The 19,824-nt window shown below is 33.7% G+C and overlaps 2 protein-coding genes and 1 non-coding gene across 4 annotated transcripts; all 3 read right to left on the bottom strand.

The window, feature by feature from the left end:
- Window positions 1-5,123: 5,123 nt before the first annotated feature.
- Window positions 5,124-5,195, bottom strand: TRNAW-CCA. The gene has a single exon. It is a non-coding gene; the product is annotated as a tRNA-Trp (tRNA).
- Window positions 5,196-6,148: 953 nt separating this feature from the next.
- Window positions 6,149-15,760, bottom strand: LOC111472065 (protein phosphatase methylesterase 1). 2 transcript variants are annotated; one of them, XM_023117768.1, is made up of 14 exons: window positions 15,349-15,759; window positions 14,315-14,399; window positions 14,008-14,078; window positions 13,163-13,277; window positions 12,976-13,055; window positions 11,827-11,911; window positions 11,651-11,731; window positions 9,838-9,932; window positions 9,649-9,699; window positions 8,326-8,406; window positions 6,980-7,052; window positions 6,816-6,893; window positions 6,613-6,695; window positions 6,149-6,528 (listed from the first exon to the last, which is right to left on the bottom strand). In XM_023117768.1, exons 1-13 carry the CDS (start codon window positions 15,465-15,467, stop codon window positions 6,666-6,668), a joined length of 1,044 nt encoding a protein of 347 aa, XP_022973536.1. In that variant the 5' UTR covers window positions 15,468-15,759; the 3' UTR covers window positions 6,149-6,528; window positions 6,613-6,665. The 2 variants fall into 2 exon arrangements, with proteins under 2 accessions (XP_022973536.1, XP_022973537.1); XM_023117769.1 differs by lacking the exon at window positions 6,149-6,528 and having other exon boundaries at window positions 6,793-6,893; window positions 15,349-15,760.
- A 1,427-nt stretch (window positions 15,761-17,187) lies between these two features.
- LOC111472066 (40S ribosomal protein S9-2-like) lies at window positions 17,188-19,024 on the bottom strand. The gene is made up of 3 exons (XM_023117770.1): window positions 18,882-19,024; window positions 18,116-18,497; window positions 17,188-17,638 (listed from the first exon to the last, which is right to left on the bottom strand). The coding sequence occupies exons 1-3, from the start codon at window positions 18,907-18,909 to the stop codon at window positions 17,455-17,457; spliced, it is 594 nt and encodes a 197-aa protein (XP_022973538.1). The 5' UTR covers window positions 18,910-19,024; the 3' UTR covers window positions 17,188-17,454.
- Window positions 19,025-19,824: the final 800 nt, after the last annotated feature.

Genomic DNA, 19,824 nt, shown 5'->3' with positions numbered 1-19,824 from the left:
TATTAAATATAAATGGAAAAACATATATTAATTTAAAGGGTTCAAATTACTATTTAATATATTAGATATATTAAAGAAAAAATATATTTATTGTATTTGATACCATTAAATATTAAATCAATTAATTAATGTAATACATTAAATAAAAATATATTTGAAATTTGAATGAGATTCAAATAAGTTATATATATTAAAATATGATTTGTATAAGATATTATATCTTAATAGGTTAAATATGCAAATATATTATTGGGCAAAGATTCTCAAAGAGTTATTAATAGGACCCGATTCAGCCAAAGACAAACTCTCCCAAAATAATGAAATTAAGAATTCTCGAAACTCTTCATCTCTAATCCCTTTTAGATTTTCTTTTAAGAGGCTCCCACAAGTTTTGGCCTTGTGTTCGAGTCATAGCAAGGAAGAACTTGTGGAATATGAAGAACGTTTGCATGGTTGGAATACTTCAAAAATTCTTGCAAATCAGGGTTTCTATAAAGGTAGAGTTCTTACTCTCGAATTTATTGATAGGTGGATGAAGAGTTCATTCCCTTCACTTTCATCCCTCAAAGCACCATAATCTTTGAATAACTCACGGCAGTGTCCTATTATTTTATTCTCTCATTTACATTCTTGATTGATGGTTTTGACAAAGTACTTTGACGAATGTTATCTCTCTATTACACAAGGTCTTTACTTTTCGAAGTAAAATTTATACCATTCTTTTCTCCTAACTCAAAATCTTGTCCAATTACAAAGGCTTGTAGTATATCACATCGACTTAATCAGTCATGTAAATGTGGAGCAGAGACACGTGGAGAATGTTATGAATGACAGAAAGGGATGGTGATAAGGTCAATCTTTATGCCATAAATTTGATCCAATTTAGAATTTCGAAGGGGACAATGAAGTGTGTGATTAACTTATTTTTTTACCCGTGAACCTCAAAACACTGTTCATCGATGGCTCCTTCAAAATACCTTGTCGTTAACTTTAAACTCTAGTATCCTATGACTTACATTGGCAATACATTTTTTCTCTACTTCGAGCCATATGCATCATCATCCTCATCTTCTACATGACCTCATTAGTAATAGCTTGCATTTACTCACGGTTTCCATACAAAGTATCAAACAATATCATGCAATTAATTGCTTAGATGCTATTTATTATAAGTAAATTCCATAGGGTGCAACTTGGTGTCCCAACTGCTTGAAAAACTGAACACGCATGCACGTAACATTTCGTTAACATTTGATTCAGACATTCAATTTGTTTGTTTGTTTATCTGTTTGTGGGTGAATAATAGGGGTTAAATCCAATCTTGTGAGCAAAACTATGGATAAAGGTTTAGAGTGTAGGGAGCCTTTCCTAGTACCAATTGTGTAGAGTCGATGATCACCAATATCATATAGCGCATAATTTAATATAGACTATGGATGAATGCACAATTCTAATCCTTTACCTAGAGCCTAGAATGTTGTATTGGTGCGTGGAATAAGGATAAAAGAAAATACTTATTAATTCAATAATGACAAGTTTCATTGAATCAAATAGGCAATCTAATTTGGAGCAGACTGCACTACCGAATCTTCTCTTGGTTCAATCGAGTCTTATTGGTTCTTTCTCCCCCCTCAAACACAGTCAAATTAGCGTTTTATATAGTATAGCTTATAGCTGCTGTTACAAGAATATGTAATAGTAAGAAAATCAGGCTATTGGCTGCATGCATCTTCCGTCGTCCTATTCTTCTTGAACTAGGGTTTCACTTTAAAGCGTCTTCTTCCTTCACCTTCTTTCACAGTAAGAAGAAACAAAAACGAATCCCATGATTATATAATTTACCAAAGTCTATGAATAGAAAGAATCCTTCACCTATAGCGTTTTTTATATAGAAGTGGGCTTTTTTTGGAACTGCCATTAAAAAATTAGAATTGATTATTCATTACTATAATTGGATGTGAAAGACATCTAGTGTTCAAAAGGAATTGTTCTTTACTATTTATTATCCATTTTTTCTATAAATTATAGTATACTCCTAATATAGGAATTTAATACAAATAAGTCTTATTTTCCTGGATCCACTTAGATCAAAGTTTCATCCATAAATTATGAACCCAACGTGAATCAAACACGCAACCTTTTGATTTGGAGTCAGACACGCTACCATTTCCCCACGGATCCCATGATTATATAATTTACCAAAGTCTATGAATAGAAAGAACCTGAACCCTTCACCTAGAGTCTAGAGGGTACTCATGGAGGGTGGAATAAGAATAAAATAGTTGTTAATTCAATGATGACAAGTTACTTCCATAAATACGTTGATGAATGCTGATCAAGACTCAGACGCGCTACCATTGCGCCATGGATCCAATGATTATATAATTTACCAAAGTCTATGAATAGAAAAAACCATTCACCTAGGTCGTGGATTAAGAATATAACAAAATTCAATGATAAAAAGTTTAATCCATAAATACATAGATGAATGTACAAATAAATTATATTACCATGAATCAAACACGCAACCTTCTAATCTAGAGTCAAATGCTCTACTATTGCACTATAAATTCCATGATTATATAATTTATCGAAGTCTATGAATAGAATGAATCCTTCACTTAGAGCCTAGAGCGTTCTCACGCTACCCTTTCGCCATATATAATTTTATCCTTCACCTAGAGTGTTATCATGGTGCGTGGAATAAGAATAAAAGAATGCACAAACAAACTATAGAACATGAACTCGACGTAGATTGAACAAACAATGATTATAAAATTTACCAATGTCTATGAATAGAGCCCAATGGGGCTCAAACGAGGTTCGAACCAGCAACCTTCGGCTCATAAGACTAACACTCTAACTAACTGAGCTACGAGACCATGTTTTATATTAACATATCATTATCTGCCCCGCGACCTTCGGCTCATAAGACCAACGCTCTAACCAAAGACTATGTTTTATATTAACATATCATTATCCAAAATCAAACATTTTTTTAATTCAATTATTTCCTAGGCCTATTAAATTTTCAAATTTATTCTTAAAAATAATCATTTATATTTTTATTATTATATTCGCGTTGTAATTAATTATTTAGTTTTTTTGAGATTTATGTCATAAAGCCTCGTAATTAATTATTTAGTTCTTAACAATAATTTTTATTATTTATTTATAATTTAATTATTATCCATGGTATGAAAATTCAAGATTATTAATGTAATCTTGAACAGTATGTGGTTGACATACAAGAGGATCGAGTTCAAGTAATAACCTAAAGAGTCTATAGTATATGGATAAGGTTGAGTGTCTTATCCTAGTAACACTATTGATATGACCCACTTTGTAATCGTTACAAATGATCTGATCCAAATCGTTCTTGTGGAAACATGTAAGTGGGGTATCCTATATAATGAGTTTGTATAAGACTGGATCAAGAAATATTTTATCACCCTTTAAAATCTGTTAATCGAGAAAATTAATATTTCACATGAAGATCATATGCGACTCAATCTTAATCCTGAGTGAGTTATGAACTTCTGTCTGTGACGACTTGTCCTTTAATTTACGTGGGTGAGACTGGCTCTATTAGCGGATTCAATATGCCTACCATTTTGGGGACTTGATCAAATAGGGAGTTAGAACATAATATCATGAAATGGAATTCACTCGTTTACATATAAGAAAAGTAGATGAGTTGTTCTCTTAAGTACTGATTTGGGGACTTGAACAATGGGGCCAGACCCACTCATTAGCCCAAGAGGAGAGGGACTTAGTTTATGATTGGATCTTAAACAAATTGTTCTTTCGAGAATCAGTAGTACTTAAGGTGAAAGATGTAATTACAAAGGTAAAAAAGGACTTTTGACCCAACTGTAATTATGAACAACTCGTGAATGATCGACTTGCTTGTAATGATTATATCAATGGACATAATTTGTCCTATAATGTATAAGAGTGCAACTGTGAGTATAATGGAGCTTATAATATGTAGGTCCATTAAGGCCCCCTAGCTCATAGTAATTTATTTTCAATTGCAAGCAACCCCATCCGAACGTATTCATTTCATATTTTTAAGAAATTCTCAAGTTCTCATCTATAATGGTTTGCTAAATACACCCGTAAAATTTAGACAAAAAAAAAAAAAAGAATTGAACCGTTAACCGTCTTTGATTGTTCCAGAATGATGTTAATTTTAACCTGAAATATTCATAAAATAAAATCTACTCGGATGAGGATGTCGCCGCCCTCCCCTTCAAATACTAGTTGTATCTAATCCGATGAAATTGAGACCAAATCAATGGCTAGATGAAAAAGGGAGTATTTGTGGTTGACTCATTAATTTCAATGAAATTAAACTTTACTGAAATTCACAATAAATAAATAAATAAATAAATATATTATATTATATATATATATATATATAACTAGCATTCGTATTGAAACTCGAATTCATAGGAAGAAAATTTATGCATGGAATCAAATATGCAGTATTTATAGACAAAAATACTAAATTATTAGGGAAAAATCAATATACTTCTAATGTCGAATCGGGATCAACTAGGACAGAAATAAAGCATTGTGTCGAACTCCTCTTTGGTGTCAAGGTAATAGCTATGAATAGTCATCGACTCTCGGGAAAGGGTAGAAGAATGGGACCTATTATGGGACATACAATGCATTACCGACATATGATCATTACGCTTCAACCGAGTTATTCTATTCCACCTCTTAGAAAGAAAAGAACTTAAATCAAAATACTACATTTACCCCGAGTAATATCTATATATATATATTTTAATGATTCATTAAACACAACTAAACATATTTTCTATTATTGAATGAAGCTAAAATTAATTAAACAAGCTTAAGGAGTAAAATTAGATTATTATTTTTTTTTTTTCCTCCATTTTATTTAAATTTATTATCATTAATTTTTAAAAAAATACAGCTGTAATTAGATTCGCCAAATTTCGGGCCATTGGGCAGACGGCGGCGGAGTGACCGAGGGGACAAAAACATACGGAAAATAATTTTTTATAAAAAAAATAATAATAGTAAATAATCACGGGCAGGGCGAAAATGGTAATTTCCGAGGAAGGAAAATTTCATAAGAAATGAATTGAACCCGACGTGAATCGAACACGCAACCTTCTGATCTGGAGTCAGACGCGCTACCATTGCGCCACGGATCCTTTGATGGCAAATGTTGGGAGTTTTTATTTTATTTATATAATATTTATTTTCGAGGAAAAAAAGAATATGAAGGATAGACGAAGCATTTAATTGGTAAATTCTTCACAGGTGAGAAAAGGATTATTTGGGTTTGCAGGTGTTCAACTATATTGAATCAAGACATTCTAATCGATAGCTGCCGAACAAGAACAAGCTCCACCCAACTTGACATTCTAGTCGACAGTCACCGAGCGACAAGAACAAGCTCCAGCCAACTTGACTTACGACTATATCTAACTTCTTTCGAGATCTTAAACTTCTTTTCTGAGTTTTATTTATAGCAACTTTAGAAGGAGCGTATAAATCAGCATTTGTTGAAGTTCGTTTTCACTTTTTGACCACTTTTTGACAAGTGAAATATCGTTCGACAAAACTCCATATATCCTTTCTAAATCGTAGAAGACAAAAAGGAACGATTAGAGACCACCAAAATGGCTTCATAAACCATTAGAATGCAAGTATTTAGTAAGAGCTTCTTGCAAACATGTATCATTAGAGGGTATGTCATTAGAGCCTTAAATCCTTGAAATCCAAAGATGAGACCTTATAGACAACTATCTTTATCATGAACCATTAGACACTTTTGAACCCCGCTCTTTTGTCTGTCATCTATCAACAGCTATCGGTCGCATCTGGTCAATCAGTACACACGATATCTGTCTATAAATAAATCAAGATCTTTTTCATTATTAGTACGTAATATTTATCAGAAAGAAATTGAAAGACTATATCAGGACTAGCTCGACTCCACCCCTACCAGGATCTGAGCCCTTGAGTTGGAGGGGGGGTGAGCGTTAATTCAATTTCACACTAATCAATCAAAAAGTGTCCTAACAATAATGAGACGGTATAAAAATTATACAACAAGAAATAAGCAGAAATAAGTGCATAACGGTCTTAGAACATAAGAACATAGGGGAAGGGAGCTTATAGTGCATTATAATAATATCCACAACTCAAATTTGTAGCTAAATAAACAGATATGTTGTCTAATACATCATGGTTCATAGAGTAATCCAAAGTAGGGGCTTCAGCAAAATTAATAATAGCCATGAGTTATTCATCTCATTTACAGTCCTTGCGGCATCACAGAACCCATAGACCTCGTAAGAACACAATATCAGACCATCACCGTTCACACAAGTTCAGAAAACCAACATCAATCGACATCAATTCGTGCGAGTCGGGTAGATGATGCTTTAAGAAATGTACCCATACTCAAAACTAGCTTTACTCCAAAGCAACTGCCATGTTTGGAACATCTTTACTCGTCATACCGACTCCGTTTCTAAGCTGCATTGTAAAAAAAACGAACTTGGATTTTCTATTACTCACTCACTCCTGCTTCGAAAGAAATTATTCGGAGAGATCAAAAACCTGTATGGAGAAACTGGAAATGATCTTTTTCTCCGGTGTCCGTTTGGAGGTTGCTACTGCTGCGGTTTACGAAGTCCCGGTATCTGCAATATGAAGTTTACGTCATGAGGTTGGCCGATTCTACGTAACAAAGAAAACACCATGTACAGATGAAGCCTCTACTTTTTTCTTCCATTTACCCTAGATTAGAATTTGATACTAACCTCGACCCCATGTGGACCTATGCGGTTCCGGGAAATAAAATTTAGTATCAGATTCGAAAAATCATCCGGCACGTCTTCCTGCACGGTTCAAATACTAATTATATCTCACAGAACATGGTAGCAAGATGGAAGAAGAAATTTGTCAATGTGAAACAAAGAAAAACCTGAATAGCATGGCCAGTATGTCTGACTACCACCATCTGAAACTTCCCTTGCATTTGACCAATCGTAAGTGTTCTGTCATAAAACATGGTACAGTTCTTTAGAACATCTACTTCAAAATTTTAGGTACTTTACTCTTTCAATAAGAATGTATTTCACGAAAAGAAACGAGTAAAATAAGCCATCCGTTTTTTTATATCCACGAGTGTTTGGACCAACTTAGAGACATCTTGAATATTCTCACAGGATAGCCATGTGACCCTACTACATTTGATTGCTAAGATAACTCGTAGGATATTATATCCTACGTAAAGTCGACAAAAAGAAGCAACCCGATAATAAAGGGACTTCAATCAAGCAAAATAAAACGTAATGAATAAGTTCAGAAGGATCTCATCACTAACGCCTAAAGAGAAACATGGAATCTCACAAGGGATCAAACATCAAAAGGCTCCCTATCAACCCCTTCAAAAATTCTAATGTTTCTATTTACATGGCCCTTTTTAACCATTAGGTTGACCCATGGTGGCTGAATAATCACATTTTTATTAATATAAATATTTGGAGAATGAAGGTGAAGTATAAAGATCTCCAAGAACCACCACAGGAATTCAGCACAAGCAACGTACATTTATTGACACATGTTCATACACACAATATTCATTTTGGATCATGATCTCTTCTACTATTAAAATACATTATTGCAGAGAATTTTCCTATTAAAAGACATTATGCAACTGGTCATGAATGAAATTATTGATCAAGGGGTAGCTTCAAGCATGCAAACTTCCTGTGTCTGCTTCATCCTCACCCTGCTCATTCTCCCTTTGTATATGTTAACTTAGATATGCCTCATCATCCATATTTGGATCTAAAAAGCTTTCTATTTTGTTGAATTGTTGATAGTGAAACCTGTTTTCTCTTGCTCGAGTCAAGGTGAGTTAGTCCTTGCTCATTTTTGTAAATATCTTGAGTCTCTCCAAAGACATTTGAACTCTTCATTCGACACCTAACTCTCCGAAACAAAAGATTGCCAAAACAGAAATCACTTGCTCTCTCAACTCAAAATTGTGCTCCATTTGTAAGAAAGCTTAGGACCAAAGCATATTATCACCTCTTTCCCCCCTTTTGTGATGATAAAATAGTCAAAGTTTTGAGGAACCTGAATCCTTTCCTTGATATACTGAGGATTTGGTGGTCAAGGTTTTTCAGGACAGATTAAAAAACAAAGAAAGAATATTCCAAGATGGAAAAGAATAGGAAAAGAGTCAAACCAAAATATACAAGTACAATACATGATGGCTGATTACTAAAATAGACAAAAGCTTTATAGGGCGTTTTTAATAACCTGTCCAATCTGTCAGTCCCTGCTAAAAGCAAAAGCTTTGGAACAGGACATGAAAGAAATTTTTCTGAAAGGCCCTCATACCTGCAAGATTATTAACCAATTTACTAAATATAACATATGAAGAGGATATAAAAACCAAAAGAAAGTCAAATAAATTTGACCAATAAGTTGCAAGTAATCAGAGAAAAATAATTAAAACAATAAGAATCTGAAATAGAAGTATCTTCAGCCATTATTAACTCGGTTTATGCATTCCCCATCCTTCCCACCTCCTAACTCCATACATGAACAAAAAGGATAACGCTCTCGGATTTTCATAGGACAAATTCTAGCTCACCAATATTCCAGATGATAGCAATCATTTTTATTGCGTTTTTATAAGATGATATTGATCATGAAATTAAATAAAGATTGCTGCAGGCTTTCGATCTAAGATATTTATTTACATGACAAAGATAAAGATCTGAATATCAAAATTGAAGTCTTAATTGCCTCACATTCCCCCTCTTAGCCTTATATAGTCTTACAAAAGGGTTGAATGAAGAAAAGAAAAGAGCCAACCAGAATAACCAACTAGACTATAAAATCCAGACAAATTATTCACAATCATCACAATATACTTGAAAGATAAACTACATGACATAAAGAACATTGATGTTTTTACCCCATTCTACTAACCATCATATGTGTGTCAGTGTGTGTGCGCACATGCGCATGTGCATTTTTTTATAGCGGCCATTTAACAATGACGTTCACAGCATGTTTCATGCACAAGTGAACTTAGAATAACAGGGATGAGACAATCATTATAAAAATAATCAATAGATATTAACATATCATTTTGAAACAATAGGACTCAAGTTCCACCCAAACCTATTCTTAGTAAATTGAGTTATATACAAAACCTATTCTTAGTAAATGTAGCATGCACAATAGGACTCAAGTTCCACCCAAACCTAGCAAGCTCTTTTTCGATAACTGATAGCGATACCTCTTCTCCAGTTTGGTAAAATTGTTATAAGACAGGACTCGAGCATAACCAGATAGTTTTATGAAGAGTCCTGTCTACTTAAATAATATTTCGAAAAAATCTCGTATATGAGAATAGGAAGAGCATATATGCATCTTCTTGGGCAGCCAATTTAAAAATGCAATTATATATTGTTTTCCCCTCTTTCCTGAATACTCAAATTTGAATTCCAAGAGAAGACAAAAAGAAAGGGGAAAGAGGGAGGGTTGGTAACTGCAAATCATACACAACAACATAAGGACTGATTAAAATGTGGTTGCAGAACAAGTAATCACAGATTTTCATTTTCATACCAGCTTTTCCAATATTGTTCCGTTTGTTCCAGTTTTGCTCGGTAAGTATAGCTGCACCAGAAATTCAGATATTTCACGGATACAGGACTAAGAACTGAGCAGTTGATGAAATCGGCTAATCAAGAAGGAAAATATGAACAAGCTTTTAGCATACTACTGGATGAACAATATAGTTGACAAGTGACCAACCATTTCTTCGAATCATCATATGTAAGCGTAGAGGGAATTGATACACGGGCAGAGTCAACATTCCTCAAAGAACCTGCTTTTACACTCCATTCAATCTACAGATTCATGCAGTTTTTTTAAATTGGTTAATAGGGCCAAACTCTACTACAATAAGATAATGAAGAGAAGACATCATTTAATAGAAGAATATGGCAGATGAAAATGTGATATTTCGCCTATTGGTTCAAAGGCTCTGTCAGATGAGAAAGGTATTTATTTAACATGAAATCTCCTATTGGTGATATTAAACAATTTGTTGCATGACAAATTTAATAAATAATATCAGATAACTAATGTAGAGAAACAAATCCAGTAGATAAACGAAACCAGTACAGATCCAAAACCATAAAAATAGGGAGAAAAAACATTTATATCAATTTTTTCCTATAGGTGAGTATTAGCCTTTAATCCTTAACAACATTCACCAAGTAACAAGACACCAATTTCTAGAAACAAACGTCCAACTAGAGGCTAATGGTGAAGTACCACAATTAAAATTATGATGTATGCAATTAAAAGCCTAATATACATTATTTATTATTTCTCCTTATTCCTTGCACCTAATAAGGTTACTAAATCTGAGTCCCAAAATGCTCCACCCTCTTCTATGCTCTCCGTCCCTTCCTTTCTTCCCCTTGCTTCAACCGAATCCTTTACTTCAGTTTCTTCGTTAAGGACTCCTTCAGCCTTCCTCCGATTCTTTCTAATCATTTTCTTCTTCTAAGATAAGTATTTTTCCTTGGTTGGTTCATTTTTTCCTTGGTCTTTGGAGAAAGATGGAAGGATTTCATATTTTGAATGAAGGATGTGATAATAAACATGGAAGGTGTGAGGTTGGTAGAAAGTTTGGGAGGCTGGATTAAAATCAGAAATTTACCTTCTTTGTGGGAAAATGAAATTATTGAGTTTATTGGAAAGAAATGTGGAGGTTTTACTAGAATTTATTTAGATACCATTAACCTGCTGAATTGCTTTGAAACCTCCATTGAAGTGAGGAACAACCAATGTGGATTTTTGAGGTTGTGTTATGATGTGTTTTAGAAGGTTTTTTGTTGGCTGGTGATTAGTTTTTTGTTTTCTTTGGAAAATTTAAATCAACTAATCTTTGCTGGAGGCCTTATCCAATGTTTCATCATTCATTTGCAAGCTCTCGAAGTCTTTCGAACGAAGTTTCTGGAGAAGTTCTGGATTCTTTAAATATTTATTTACTTTCATGGCTAATTTCTATTTGGTTGTATTTGCTGCTTGTATCTTTTTTCTTTTTCATTCCCTTTGGAGTTTGTATCCCTGAACCTTTATTTCTTTTCATTATATCAATGAGAAGTTGTTTCTTGTTAAAGAAAACATAATTTATATTTGTCTATGAACACAATATACTCTAGAGGTAGATGGAAGTACATTTATGTTCTTAAAGCATTCTTTTATCAGCTTTCCTTTATCAATTAAATATACTTTTTGCTAATATAAAATTATGTCAAATAGACAACAACAACTCATCAACACTGGAACTATTGAGTTCATCTTTAATTTTTAGACATTTGATTGGTAAATTTGATACTTAAGATTTCTACCCATGAATTATTTCATTTAGTTCATTATTAAATTTTATACTTCAAATAGAACAAAGTCATTCCGTCAGACAGCAAAAAACTTGTAAAAGAAGACAAATGTCCCAAGGACTATAATAAAGCTAAAAATAAGCACCACCTTGGAGAAAAAAGAAACATCACTAAAAATATATGTATATTGTTGCAGGCCAAGGATAATAGTGTACCGCTTTCTCAATGCTAGGAAAATGTTGCATCCTGTTGGATAATATTTTTTGCATATGAATCAATGAAGCCATGGCAGTTCCCTAAATCCAAAAAGTTGCAGGAAGCTGAAAATTGCTTAAAAGATATGATTTATAACTCATTGTGATTCTGGAAATACGAACAACAGTAAACATACCTCCACAACGTCCACAACCACTAAACCAGCCAGGCTAGGTAATGCTCTCTTCGCAGCAACATGTACAGCAACTGAACCTCCCATACTATTTAAATCATTCCAATGAGCATGTAAATTTAATTAAAATTGGAGCAGAATTGGTACAACTTTAAACTATAAATAGAATTTAAAGATGATATCAAGTTTTTTTATTGTACAAAAGGAAAAGTAGATGTAATGTAGAGATGCGCCTTAGTCTATCCACCCAAATAGCACTCGTATAAACAAAGTGGGCAATCAAAAAAAGCAACTACCAAGTTGTTCAACAAATTAATTACATGAATTGATATCAGTACCATCATATTAAATGATCGATACAGAGTTCTGTACAATGTACAAAGAACTGTTAGTAAGCATCCCAAACTCTGAATTCTTCATGGAACCATTACGAAAGTACATGATCTAAGCAATAATAAGGATCACAACTGTGTCATGGATCCATGTGAGATGCCTAGCTGGAGATTGATTCTTAGCTTCAACTTTTTTTATTCTAGTTTTCATTCTAGACTATAAACACCCATGAAATATAAAACTGTGACATATTTTTTTGAGAAACCATGCTTTTATTGAGAAAAAGTGAAACAATACACAGAGAATACAAAAGAAAAAAAGGAACCCAAAAAAAGTCCAATTAACACAGGAAAGGACTCTAGTTGAGCAAATTAAGGTCTAAAGGAAAATCACAAAAAATCTAACACACAGAGAACGAAAGAAAAGCATGAAATCTAATAAGGGACACATAACCGATCTATTCTGTTTATTCATTTACCCTACAGCAATGTTGTGGAACTTTCTCTTTAAAGAATTTGATAGCTCTCTTCAACCTTCGGGAGATTGGGTTATGAAGCAACCAAAGAGTTTTATGAAAGAAATAGAGATTGGTAAATGATCAAGGTGCTAGATACATTCATTGCTTCATCCAGTGATCACTATCAGACTTGTTTTGTAACTACAGTCCTTTTGCAGCAATCAAAAATGGAACAGTTTCTAATAAGCTCATAATCTTTTGGGTCTTTCTGTACATTTTTCATTCTGGCCATAAAAAAATTTTGTTTCGCACTTTATACTTTTTCTAGGGACAACTAGCTAACTAACTAAAAGATACACTACCTGTGACCAACAAGCACAATTGCAGGAGGTGAATCTCCAAACATGGTCTTTATAACTGCCAAAACATCATTGCACATAGTCTGCAAATTTAATAAAAAACTTCATAAGTGGCAAACAAGTTCCCAGCACAGTAGAAAATTTACGAACTAAAGAAGGCTGAACAATCATTGAAATACCATATCAGTACCTCAACTGATAAGTCAAGATCATTCTCAGAAGATGATTTTCCATGTCCTCTGAAGTCCATTGCAACTACTCTAGCCTTTTCCTTTATTATACCAGCTGATAGAGCAAAAGAAAGCCTAGTGAAATAATTTTTGACAATTAGCCGGGTAAGAGAATTATATTACAAATTTAATGCAAATTATTGCCAGAAATGTGTAAACGAATACTGAAAACAAAAGGCAAAATAAAATAAATATTGACATAATTAACTGGTATGATATACGATGCATATTACCGGAAATATGGAAAAGAGATCTATCAAAACACAGAAGACTAGATTTGGAAAAATTAGTATACAACTTAGGGTACCCACTTGAAAGACATGACTGAAGCAAACATATGTCAAAAAACCAACCTAAGTTCTTTTAACTTCATTCAGAATGCTTCTCACCAAACAAAAACATTTAATGTAAACAATTTTTGTCATGGTCAAATTAGATGGTTGAAATCATTTTCAGACATACCCTACGAACTTGGGTCTTGAGTCTCGAGTTAAAACAATCAACATCATTTAACGGCCAAAACAAGATAAAAATGTAGATCTAACAATCCATGAAGTGAAGATGCTTTTTTTTTTTTTCTTAAATGGCGTCGTTACTTAATTTAGAAAATCTAGGAAATAAGCTGTGAATCATAATTCCAATATGTAATGTATAGTTCTTAGCTAACCATCTACTTCCAGAAGTGGCACTAGCAGTTAGATTAAGCCAAAGCTGTGGTGCTTACAAATATGGGTGTCCATGTACTTTAAGCCCAGACAATTTAAAACAAAGAAAAATTAGGAGTAAGAGAGAAATAATCACACACCCAGAATAGCCTCCTCCATGCAGACAAAATACAACTGGTCCTTCTTTTCCCGCTGTATAGACATGGAAGACCTGAAAGGATGATGCATATTAGGCAAGAAAAAGCAATTCCTTGAAAGTTAACTTCTTTCTTCACATGTATACTTGTATGCAAGTGTTCGTGTGTGTGTGTGTGTGTTTATGTTCATCTGAGTGTGTGCACTTCTCAATGAACAAATAAGAAGGCATCCAAAAGGCAAGCCCACAAAAAGAAGTCCCGCCAGAGAAAGGGACTCTAGTCAAGAACTCTGGAGTGAATTAATATTAACCTCGTTTGAGTTTGGAATGGAAATATCCTCCTCTTGGTCAAAATATCCAAGCCAATCTAGGGGCAAATACTTCTGTGAAGAATTCCTACAAGACAACATAGAATCAAAAACGAAATCCAAACACCATAATAAAAATATATATCACCTTTATACCAACCAGCCCAACATGAGCTTCATTCATTCAAATAAAATAGCATGAAAATGATTACATGACGTTATAAGTTGTCACGTATTGTCATAACTCTCATTTAGTTCATAACCGCAGCTGGTTCATATTCTCATTTATTCTAGTTATTAACTCTCATTTAGTTCATAACCATTTTGTTTCATATTCTCATTTATTTGGTTCATGTATGAGAATTAGTATTGCTATGTCTACATAAAATCAATTTTTTTTTTTTTTTTTTGTTATGAGTAACCGAAGGATAGAGAGAAAGAATCTTGTTCTCCACAAGAAAAGGTAAACATATCAAGATGAAAAAAGCTCTGTTCTTGTCGAACTTTTACACACATTAATAACTAAGATTTTGTATTGAAAGAAAGGAACGTGGTATAGGAAGTGAAGAAGAAACCCACTGACACTCATTGGTATAAGAACATTTCAGATTCCTTCCATCAAATTGATTTTAGAGATGTTTTTGGTGAAAAAAAAAACCTTCCGCTGTATTTCAGTCTGCAGTTTGTTTCCAATATATAACCAAAAACATGTTTCAACAAATCTGTCAAAAGATGCCCCATGCATTCACGCGGAATGATTCTAATCACAATATTCACTCTCCAGAAAGAACACAATTCCCGTCATGAAAACAAATAATTCTTTGGGCTTCAAAGGAGTTACAAGAATTCGAAATAAGGAGCTTCAATCAAGAAAATGAAGGCTTTTTATATTTTTTCTGTAATAAAAGATGTATCGATTCAGTTCTAAGCAATTCAGCAGAAATGAAAGGTTGGTTAGTACATGCAGACATTCTGAAAACATAGTGCGGCAACGAGGGAATGAGAAAAGGGAGGCAGTGGAAAATTTGAGATCTTACAGAGTCGGAGGGCGATTGGGCTTGGAGGCGAAGACCGATTTCTGATTCTCCTGTGGTCGTGCTTGATCTTCTGAAACATCTTCGGGAAGGGAACCGAGGTGAGAAGATGATGATTCCATTGATTGATTGATTGATTGATTGATTGATTGATTGATTGCTTGCTTGCTTCAAGATGAATCGATTGCTCGGTTTAACAAAATCCAAACGACAGGTAGGGAATGTATTCCAGATTGGTGAGCACAGAAATTAGAGGACGAAGGAGGAAGAAAAAGAGAAGTAAACATACCGGAGATTCGGCCGCCGTCGGATGCTTACAGTTGGGCCGTCCACCGGCCGGCTAAGCCCAGCCCACTGCGTGATAATGGTACATTGGGCTCCTCCGTGGGGATTTTGGAAGATTTTGTTCAATTAACGTTGAAAGGGTGTTTGGGGTGTGGTTTTAATTGTTTTTACTATGTTTATAAATTAGAAAATAGTTGAAGTATATATATATATATCAATGAAGGAATGTTCAATGGCGGGTGTCGATTTTGGAGGAAACCCGACACTAGAAACTAACCAGTGGTGGGTTTTGGAAGGGTGTTTGCAAATGATTTTAGTAGTTATGAGTTAAAATTGATAATAGCTCGTTCTCCATGAGTTGTAGTTTTAGATTATTCTTCTTTGAGAACTATATTATGAATGTGTCCCGTGCTTCTTTTAGTGTCTTGTCATCCCAAATTTGCTCTAACATCTCATCTTTGGTTGTAGTCTTCAAGACAAACGATTTAATAAGTTAGAGACAGAATTGATAACAACTCGTTCTCTAAAAGTTGTAGCCTCATATCGTTCTTCTTTTAGAACAATATCATAAACGTGTTCCATGCTTCTTTCGGTGTTTTGTCATCCCAAATGTGTTCTAACATCTCTTCTCCGATTGTGGGCTTCAAGACAAACATTGTTTTGCCTACTTTGATCCTCTACTCCCACCAACGACCTATCAAACGTCCTATCCTTATAAATAAGACATCATGCATGTTGCCATATGTTGTAGTTGTTTATTGAATTTCTTAATTTCTCCAACGATTTAATAATCACCCATCGTGTTGGCTATATTGCAGTAATACAAAACACTTTCATGACATAAAACCTGCTTTAGTAACGTAAACTCAATCACTTATACTCCCAAGTAGTGTCAAGTAGAAAGTGTAATATTCCACATATTCTAATATCATAGCAAAATCGATGCAAGTTGTCAATTCTTAGTATGTTGAACCATTTCATGGTTGCAGAGCGAGAATATGTCATTTCATGTTGCACGTAACGAATTAACACGTAATCTTATAATTACTCATTCAAAAGGGTCATTTTGATGTAATATTTAAAATTATGTAAACAAAATAGGTATATATATTAAACATTTGGATCATACAAATGAATAATTAAATATAACTTGAGGTAATTATGATACGTTTCCATATTTTTAAAGGATACGATACTAAAAATGGTAACCTTTAAAATTTTAGAGAAGCTTATTAGGTCGAAGGTGGTCGAAATGTTTATTCGATCGTGTGACTCACAAAAACATCTTATTCAAATAATGAATTTGCATCAACAATTTTTTTCAATGATCGACTCGATATCTTTGTTACCATCATAGAATACAAGGTTATGCTTCAAGATGTTCATCAAAATCTACTTGAATTGAAAATTTATCAGGTCACAATCCCTATACCCTTTTTTTGAAGCTCTTGGACATCTTAAATTAGACTTGAAGAACTCATGAACATTAGAATTACAAAGCCTAGCAATGGATCAAATGAACTAAAATAATTCATAATGCATAAAAATATTTAGAAATAAACAGAGTCCTTAACATGATCCAAGTATCAATTCATGAAAACTGTGACAACTTAAAAAACCAAATAGGTTATAATCAAGTCGCCATAACCAAAAAACAAACAAGTTCTCTAATTCAAAAATATTTTAAGTAAAACTTCTAAAAGGAGGTAACATTCTCTTTCAAATTTAGTGATAGATAAGGTTTAGATTGAGGCTGATCTTAGAGTACCTGAGATCTTCAGCTGATCTTTATCATCTCGGACAATCATTTTTTTACGTAATAACTCAATCCTCGTCTTCTTCATCACCGTCGCCTCCAGCAGCCTTCTTCGCAGCTGCCTTCTGGTTCTTTCGCTTCACCCTTCCAGGACGGCCACCTCCAAACGGACTCGTGAGTGAGAAGTCTATGTGCTTCTGCGAATCGACCCGTACCATGAAAGAAGGGATGTTGACCACCTGCCTTCCAACCCTAAGGAGAAAATATGACAGATGAAATTATTAATGTCCAGTACTTTACATCCACCATACATATATCAATGTATAAGAACTTAATTAAATAAAAATAAACGACATTGAAGTTCGACTCTACACTTCTAAAGTCTTTAAAATTCTTTTAGATCATCATCACTAGAGCTAAAAGTGATCCACAAATATGTAGCAAAAAACCCTTTTTCTAGTGAGGATTTGAACTTCCAAAATTCAAGAAAAAAATATGAAGTTAGGAAGTTTGGCTCTTTCCCAAAGCATTTTATGTGTCATTTTATGTGTTATATCTAAACGAAAGCAGCATAACAACATTCAATTCTAAGAAAATAAATATGATGATATCTGTAACAGTTAATCATCAAGCACTAAGAATTTTACAAAACAACGAAAGGTAATCAAAATAGCTAATTGAACAATAAAGAATGTATGGGTATGGAAAAGGTTAATGAAGGCATACTACCTTATATGCTTCTGCCTGATGAGCACTCTAGCATGATGGATAGACTTTGCCATACCAGACTTGAACACGAGAGTTTGGAGACGACGTTCAAGGAAATTCTCCACAGTAAGGGCCAAGACATAATCGAGCTTGTTCTGACTCTCATCCAAAAGACCATACCTGTTCATCCTCCTAAGAAGAGCCTCTCCCTCAAAAATCCTACGGGGGTTCTTTTCATCAAGTGTTAAGAGCATACGAGCATTGTTTCGGATTCGGCTCAATGCATATTGAACCCTCCACAACTCCCTCTTACAACGAAGCCCATATTCTCCAACCAATTTCAACTCAGCATCCAGACGCTCCTTCTCGTAAGGACGTCGGGGTTTCTTGAATGTCTTCCCATCTACATATTGATAAAACCCACACATTAATATCTTATCTCTAAGTAAAAACCCCAAGAAGAAGCATCGTTTATTTTTTTTGAAGTTTTGCGTAAGACGAACAACTATGCCACTTCTGAATCTCCATATGATGCAGTGAACAAAATTTCAAAAATGTCACCGATTCAACAAGAAGTAATACTTACATCAGCAGCTCAAAAGCAGCTGTAAAAATCATTTAAAATGATTTAAATCCTTCAAAATTTCCAGCTATACCAATCAACAAAGTAGCAAAACATGTGCGAAACACAATCAAATTACGAACAAGAAAGCACTAGAGAAACGGATTTGGAAAATTGAGAATGAAAACAAAATCATTCAAGGAAAAGTAAGAGACTTATGCTTACAGTTCCTATAGAAGGAGACGTGCACCATGATCTCTTCTCTGCAACGGCTTCACTTACAGAATGATCTTGAATGCCACAGAGAGGGAAGAGAAGTAGCTGAAGAAGGAAAAGAGAGTAAGCGCAGCGGCTAGGGTTTTAGCCATATAGTCCCGTTTTGTATTAAATAAACTGGAGCTGGGCCGAAGGTGGGATGGGCTGGGCCGTAGATGGGATGGGCTGGGCCGTAAGTGGGATGGGCTGGGCCGATGGAGCAATAAGAATTGGGCCTGAGATTACTACGTAATAGGCCCTTTTGTAGAACCTATTTTCGAAAATATAAAATTGTAACCCATAGCTACAATTAAATAACTACACGTAAACTAACCGTAATAAAATTAAAATAAATAATAAATAATAAATAATAAAGAATAATAAAATATACTTAAAATATTGGTTCAAGGATGTTTGTGGGTCCAACTATAATTTTTTTTTTATTTTATTTTGAAAAAAAAAGTAAAACATTAATTCATAATATTTATTTATTTATTTATTTTTAAATATTTAATTAAGATTTTTAACTCAATTTTAATATAATTTTTTTAAAAATATATATTTTTTAAGAGTTATTAGAGAATAAATATCTTAAAAAATAAGTGTAAAATAATATATATTTTAAAATTAGCAATAAATTTGAAATTGGATTCAATTCAATTTAGTTGGAGGGAATGTATGAACGAGATTAATAAATTTTTCATTTATTTGAATTCAGCTCAATTTAAATAATTTTAAAAATATATATTTTTAAGAGTTGGTAGAGAATAAATATCTAAAAAATAAATGTGTGTGCGTGTGTGTGCTCGCATGTGTGTGGTACAAGATATTAGCTTATGATCAAGGGTCAAATATAATACATACGTTAAGCTGTAATGGAAGGCTAAATATTCTCAGCACTTCCCTGCAAGCT

This window comes from Cucurbita maxima, unplaced genomic scaffold (assembly GCF_002738345.1).
Source record: "Cucurbita maxima cultivar Rimu unplaced genomic scaffold, Cmax_1.0 Cma_Scf00063, whole genome shotgun sequence".
In the NCBI taxonomy this organism is placed as follows: Eukaryota; Viridiplantae; Streptophyta; class Magnoliopsida; order Cucurbitales; family Cucurbitaceae; genus Cucurbita; species Cucurbita maxima.
This window is presented reverse-complemented; position numbering and strand designations above follow the sequence as displayed.

What these genes read in the sequence shown, in the direction of transcription:
- LOC111472066 (XM_023117770.1), bottom strand. Translation starts at nt 18,909, where the DNA reads ATGGTGCACGTCTCCTTCTATAGGAACT. An exon ending in CGTCTCCTTCTATAGGAACT is followed by an intron (nt 18,498 to 18,881) that starts GTAAGCATAAGT and finishes ATCAATATGTAG; the next exon opens with ATGGGAAGACATTCAAGAAA. An exon ending in ATCAGGCAGAAGCATATAAG is followed by an intron (nt 17,639 to 18,115) that starts GTAGTATGCCTT and finishes TTTTCTCCTTAG; the next exon opens with GGTTGGAAGGCAGGTGGTCA.
- LOC111472065 (XM_023117768.1), bottom strand. Translation starts at nt 15,467, where the DNA reads ATGGAATCATCATCTTCTCACCTCGGTTCCCTTCCCGAAGATGTTTCA. An exon ending in ATTGTGCTTGTTGGTCACAG is followed by an intron (nt 11,912 to 12,975) that starts GTAGTGTATCTT and finishes TGATTTAAATAG; the next exon opens with TATGGGAGGTTCAGTTGCTG. An exon ending in GAACAATATTGGAAAAGCTG is followed by an intron (nt 8,407 to 9,648) that starts GTATGAAAATGA and finishes ATAATCTTGCAG; the next exon opens with GTATGAGGGCCTTTCAGAAA.